This window comes from Dipodomys ordii, unplaced genomic scaffold, assembly GCF_000151885.1.
Source record: "Dipodomys ordii isolate 6190 unplaced genomic scaffold, Dord_2.0 Scaffold97, whole genome shotgun sequence".
Taxonomy (NCBI): Eukaryota; Metazoa; Chordata; class Mammalia; order Rodentia; family Heteromyidae; genus Dipodomys; species Dipodomys ordii.
The window spans coordinates 5,930,246-5,936,742 of record NW_012267313.1 but is presented as its reverse complement, the minus strand read 5'-3'; the positions used below and the strand labels follow the sequence as shown (position 1 = coordinate 5,936,742).

The 6,497-nt window shown below is 38.7% G+C and overlaps 1 protein-coding gene across 1 annotated transcript; it reads right to left on the bottom strand.

Annotated features, from left to right (window-relative positions):
- Positions 1–1,886: 1,886 nt before the first annotated feature.
- Positions 1,887–2,918, bottom strand: LOC105993540 (trace amine-associated receptor 7a-like). Its single transcript, XM_013026818.1, has one exon. The coding sequence runs from the start codon at positions 2,916–2,918 to the stop codon at positions 1,887–1,889; it is 1,032 nt and encodes a 343-aa protein (XP_012882272.1).
- Between the last annotated feature and the right edge of the window lie 3,579 nt (positions 2,919–6,497).

The window sequence follows — 6,497 nt, the reverse complement described above, 5'->3', positions numbered from 1 at the left end:
ATTACCCTCTCTTTCAGATTTCAGCCTTTGTTGTTTTGGGCGACACTGAGGTTTAAATTCAGGGCCTTACGCTTGCTAGGCTGGCATTCTACCACTTCATCTCTGCCTCTAGCTCGGCTTGTTCTGGTTATTTTCAAGACAGGGTCTCCTTCTTCCTTGGAATCACAATCCATTAACTTTAGGCTTATACCATCATGTTTAGCTTCCCTGTTGCTGCGGGGGGGGGGGGTGGTGTGGGCAGGAGGGAAGGAGTGGGAGGAGAGGTTTCTCAGACATTTTGGCCTGGGTTGGCCAAGAACCAGGATCATTCCAATCCCAGACTCCATGTAAATTGGGATAACAGGCATGTGGTGTCTACTCAGCTATGGGTTGATAAGGGGTCTCATGAACTTTTCTTTCCCAGCTAACCTGAAATTGTACTTTCCCTAATCTCAGCCTCCTGAGTAACTATGATTACAGCAGTGAGCCACTAGGATTTGTACTTCGCAGATACCTCTAACAGGCCAATATTTTAACAATTTGAAGTGTTTCAATTGTTACATATAATTTGAAGATCAGCACTGTCAAGTTAAGTGAATACATAGATTTTTATTTACATTATTCCCCAAAATTCCATTGAAATGCCCCTTTAAAATATATGAAACTAAGGGAATAAAATTGATTGACAAAATCAGAGAAGAGAATTACTCATTTCAGCACACAAGAACAGAAAGTGGTAGAGTGAGATTTGCAGCGATGCTTAGAAGGAGAGGTTGCACCTGCGGGCTGAGAGAGAGCCTCCGGCTTATGTCTGCAAGGCCTAGTCCCAGTGCTGGAATACCCAGATACATTGCTTCTCTATAACTCACATTACTTGTGAGACACGATGCAACTTAAAAAGGTATAAGATACATCATTCTAAAAGTGTGTTCCTGTTACCATGCTATGATAAAAGCAGGGTTAGGGAAAATGTGGGAAAACATAGAAAGTCTTGACTTGCAATTTTTTTTATGTCTCTTGAACTCAACCACCAACATTTTACAGTTTAAAATAAAGGTACTATCCATGAGGAAGTTCAACTAAAATCCTTTTATAAGAGTTTGAGCATTCAAATACTTCAAGATTAATATGTACATGTGTTGTGTCTACCATCTACCTTGACTCATAACAATCCATAGAGTCACATTTATTTATGTAAGCATGAACATAAATTATGCTTACATAAATTCATTAAAATATTTATATATTTAAATAAAACATTCACTTAATTCAGCAAACATTTATTGACTAATCATTATGTTCCATGTCTAGGGGAGGTCCCAGGTTTAGTTGGAGATAGAAAGAAGACCAAGAAAGGACATTTTTTTTTGAGGAATAGTTTTCTGGGAATACAAATAGGCACAACAGTTCATTAGAATGCAAAAATAAAATAACAACCTGGTTCCTAAAATATAGGAAGCTATATCCAAATACACCCAGATTCTCTTGTGTTACACTTTTATATATAGGGAAATTGACTAGGTATTGCCACATACATGAGCTATTAAAGGTACATAAGCCTCACAAACATGATTACATTGTTATTCAAATGATTTGATGATGTTTTTGGAGAAAAGTTTAAAGGCAATGTGTAATCTCTATAAAGTTCAGGGTAAAGTGTGAATTTGAATTTGTTAGGAGTTAGAGCAGAGGCTCAAAGGATCCAAATGATTAAACAGTATACAATAATAAGATCACAATTTTGCTTGATTATGCAACAATTCTGAACATAGTGTACTCATTCTGACTCTCTAACTATACTTCATTATTTTATGATTTTATGTTAGAAAATCTTTAACATGCACAATCAATGCTTTTCCTCATGTGTGTATTATGACTTTATATTTTCCCCAATCTAAAACAAAAGTCTACTCAGGAAACAAGTTTATGGATGCAGAATCTCCTTGCAAGATCCTGCCACTGACAATCAGTCTGATGGCTTTTCGAAACCAAGGATAAAAGAAAGCATAAATCAAAGGGTTCATGGCTGAGTTGTAGTAAGCAACCCAAACGAGTATTTCATACACATATGTAGGCGTGATGAAACCCAGGAAGGCATCAATGATGGAATCAATGAAGTACGGCAGCCATGAAATCAGAAAAGCCACCACTGCGATTCCCAGCGTCTTGGCTGCTTTCCTCTCCCGCTTGGCTACTCTGTCTTTGTAGCTGTCTGAGGACACTGTGGTCTGGTTGCTCATGCTCTCAATTCTCCTCACCTGTTGTCTGGCAATGAGGAAAATCTTGGAGTAAACAGAAATCATCACAAGAGTAGGAATGAGAAAGAGTAGAAAATTGATCAGGACCCAATTTTGATTCACTGCGACTTGACAGCCCCCCACACACGTGAGGGCACTGACCAGATCCTCCAGCCCAACTTCATTTGCCCCTGTGTAAAGAAGGGAAAAGCTGTATGTGATGGACAGGAGCCAGGAGAAGGCAATGCAAGCACCAGAGACAGACACAGTGAACCTGACTGGGTAGATGAGGGGGTCAGCGACAGCCAGGTATCTATCAACAGAGATAAAGCACAAGTGGAAGATAGAAGCATAGCAGAATGACCCTTCAAAACAAGAGTGGAATCTACAGAAACTGTCTCCAAAGTACCAGCAGCTCTCCACAGACCTGACCATGCTGAAGGGCATCACCGACAATCCCACCAAGAAGTCAGCACAGGCCAGAGAGGCGATGAGGAAATTGGCTGGAGAATGCAGCTGCTTGAAGTGAAGGATGGAAGTCATCACCAGTAGGTTGCCACACACAGCCAGGGCAGCCCCCAAGCCAAACAGTGCATAGAGAAGCAGGCGGGGTCCTGGGGCATAGGAGGTTTTGATGCAGGATCCATTCACATTCTCGTAGCACAGCTGGACAGCTGCAGGCAGGCTCAGCTCACTTCTCATGTTCTTCTATTTTGATTCCTGAAAAGAGTGTTTTCAACTATATCAAATATGTTACTCCAGTTTTCAAAAATCCAAAGAAAGTATTTTTGTGTGTTACCTATATCCTCTAAGCTGTGAAATGTTTGTCCTCAAAGCAGTGGTCTATTCTGTGATGTCTGTTTGGGTGATGTCTTTTATTAAAGCACTGTTTACCCCCAGGAAGAAGTTTAATGATTCTGAAGACCTAAAGCTCCTAAGATTGAATCCCCATAGTGTGAGGTGAGAAAAGAAAACACTTTTCCATAATGTTATGTTTATTCCATATCAAATATATTTCCTGGCTGATGACATTTGTGTTCTCATGAGATGGGAAGGAAATGTACCTTTCCTGACAAACCTTGGTTAAGAGTTTTGACTCAATGATGTTCTTCTTAATGATTAGAGATTATCTTATATTTTGATTTTAAAGTGTGTTGTATTTTTCTGAAAACCATTTTTTGATGTCATAATGACTTAAAGAAAAGTTCTCTCATATATGTTTGTATGCCTTTTAGCATTGATTCATATTGAAGAAATAAAATACATGTATTACATAATATTATCAGTTACATAATATTATCGGTTATATATGTAGCATTTCAGGTTTCATTTTAGTAATTGTGATCCAAAGAGCATGAGAGTAGAATACAAGGTGTTATCCTCAAGGCATTAAACAAGAAAATGGAAGTAAAAAGTACTTCTAATGTTAGGGAACTATTGGAAAGATAATTCAATTACAAAATATAGAAAGGTTCTTTAGAATGTGGGGATTATTTGGCTCTATTTTGCCTTGGAAAAACTTCCTTGTCCTCTGAGAATTCTGAAGCTGGACATATATTTCTCTGTTTTGTGGGGAAGGAATGTTGTCTAGGCTGGTCTCCAAGTTCTGGACTCAAGCTATGATCTTCCTACCTCAGCCCCTTTAGTGCTGTGAGTGACACTCAACCTGGCCTGGAATTCTATAAAATCAGGTTCTTGATGGTGAGATATATATTCAAAATTTTCTTACTAGAGAATTAAAGCAACTTTCAGTTTTATCTGTGTATTTGACCATGTATGTCCCCTTTGTTTATTCAACATAGCACATTGTTTGATGTTTGCCTACTTTACAGGATGAAAAGGTCACCTGTCATGAATTATATTTATGGGACTGAAGAGACAATGGATATATTTTCATACTTGTACCAGTAACTTCTTCACTTTTCTATTTAATAGCACATTGTCTGCTTTATTATTTAGACATTTTTATGAGCATTATTTTTGTAAGTCATCTCTACATGATCTTTAAAAAGTATAATTACTGACTCATTAACTATGGAAAGTAATGGGATTCCATGTTCCATTCCCACACATGCATGTATCCTGGTTGATCATGTGCTCCCATTGTGTTTCTTACTCTTCTTTTCCAATTTCTCTTCCCACCACACTTCCCCTAAGTCCACTTCCCAGTCCATAATAGTCCCTCTTCTATTTCAGGTTGTCTCCTTTGTTCATTTAAATTTTTTTTTGAAATTCAATAAATAATTATTTTGATCATTGTAAATGAATGAGCTATTTGGTGGTACTCAAGACCATCACAGTTATGGTAGTTTTCTTAATTGGTTTGTAATCATCAGTAGTCATACAGAAATTCCTGTGAAAATAGAACACTGCCTTTAAGCTTCCATGTTTTTTGGTGTTGCTGGTAACCTGGACTTATTTTCCCAAATAACCTTCCTTCTTCTTCTTCTTCTTCTTTTTTTGGGGGGGGGTCCGGTCGTGGGGCCTGAACTCTGGGCCTGGGCGCTGTCCCTCAGCTCTTCAGCTCAAGGCTATACCACTTGAGCCACAGCGCCACTTCCGGCTTTTTTCTTTTTGCTTATGTGGTGCTGAGGAATCGAACCCAGGGCCTCAGGCATGCAAGGCAAGCGCTCTACCACTGAGCCACCTTCCCAGCCCTAACCTTCCTTCTTATATTACAGTGCCCAATTTGATTACATTCACCTTAGACAGTACCTTTAGTAATTACAAAAGCTGTCATATTGGCAGGCAAACAGGATATATTACTGGGGCTTATTGAAGCATCAGCCCATTGAAGAAGGCATGGAGGAAAATGATTCCTAAAGTTCATATTGTTGGAGATGGCTTTGAAGAAAACGACCTACATGTGAAATATTCAATTTTTTCATGCCTCCTTTGTGTCTTTCCTCTCTGAATGTCTGTCTTAAAGCTTCTGGTTTTTCTCTGAGTGAGCTTTGGGCTGATGAGCTTCCGTATTTAGCTATCTTTGGGTAAAGATATGATCTTTAGGTTTAAATAGAAAAAAAATAAGGGACAGGGTCAAAAGTGTGCATGATGATTAAAGAGTCCTGGTCAATGCATGGCCTGGTTGGTCATTTGGGAGGGCCTCCAGAGAAGTTGTTGTGCCTATTATCACTTAAAGGTAGGATAAATATGTCACTGTTGCCTGGAAGATGGCCTATCCTGCAGTCTATGCCTTCTCTTGGGGACCATTTTCATTCTTCCTCCTTGTAAATATGTTATTGATGACAAATTCTGCCTTTTCTGGATTCCAATGTGATTTCAAAGGGACCATCAATCATCACGTTAGTACCACACTTAAAAAACATCTTGTCTCTTTCACTGGAACTAGCATGGACTTGAGTCAGAAGCCCAAAGGATGCACTTTGTTTCCCTACTGGAGCTTCCATAGCATCTTTTTCTATATCTAACATTTCCTGCAACATGAGATTGCTTGCTTGTATGGACCAATAGCCATGTATATCACACTCCCACCAGCTCAAACATTCACACAGAGTTAGCAGATATTTTTCATACCCAGCATGGAACAGAGGGAAAATGCATTATTTTATTAAAGCTTTTGATGCACTAGGTACCTTTGTTCATCCTGCCTAACTGGTTTATTTTCAGTGTAATGGATCATGATCTTCAAAAAGATGCCCAAGTGGTATTTCACGTTTTATTGTTGATGTTATTGGCTCCACCTTTAGATTTATATTTTTTGTCATGTGCTTTGGATTTTTATTATTTTGAGTAGGGAGATTTGTTCAGTTGTTTTTATTTTGACTCTTCAAAATCCACACCCAAGCACACATTTAGTTCCTTGGTCATTTAGAGGTTGTTTCCATTTAGCCCAGAAGGTCCCCAGATGACCATTACTCTTTAGCATGGTGTTTGGATTCTTCTTCTGCTGCTACATTGGAAATGTCACAGATCACAAATCCACCACTGGGAAGCTCAGTCCAGGACTGGGCTAATAATTTGTGTCTACGTGCTAACATCTTTTTGGACAAGCCACTGGAGAAAATTTGTATTGTTGTAGGATCATTACACATGTACTGGTATCCGAGGAATTTCGCTCTCCCTGTAGACATAAAACAATTATTTCCTATCTGTATGAGGAGACTTTAGATCACTTGAAGGAGACAAATTCCTGGACACCACTGCTCTTTCTGAACATAAAAACCATTTCATTGTCTTTTCCAGACCTGTCTTAATATTGCTTTGGTTTCATTCCTTGCATGTAGAGATTATATTGTTTTCAAATTTTGTTGTATCTTT

Excerpts from the sequence above, each read along its gene's own strand:
- LOC105993540 (XM_013026818.1), bottom strand. The coding sequence starts at position 2,918 with ATGAGAAGTGAGCTGAGCCTGCCTGCAGCTGTCCAGCTGTGCTACGAG.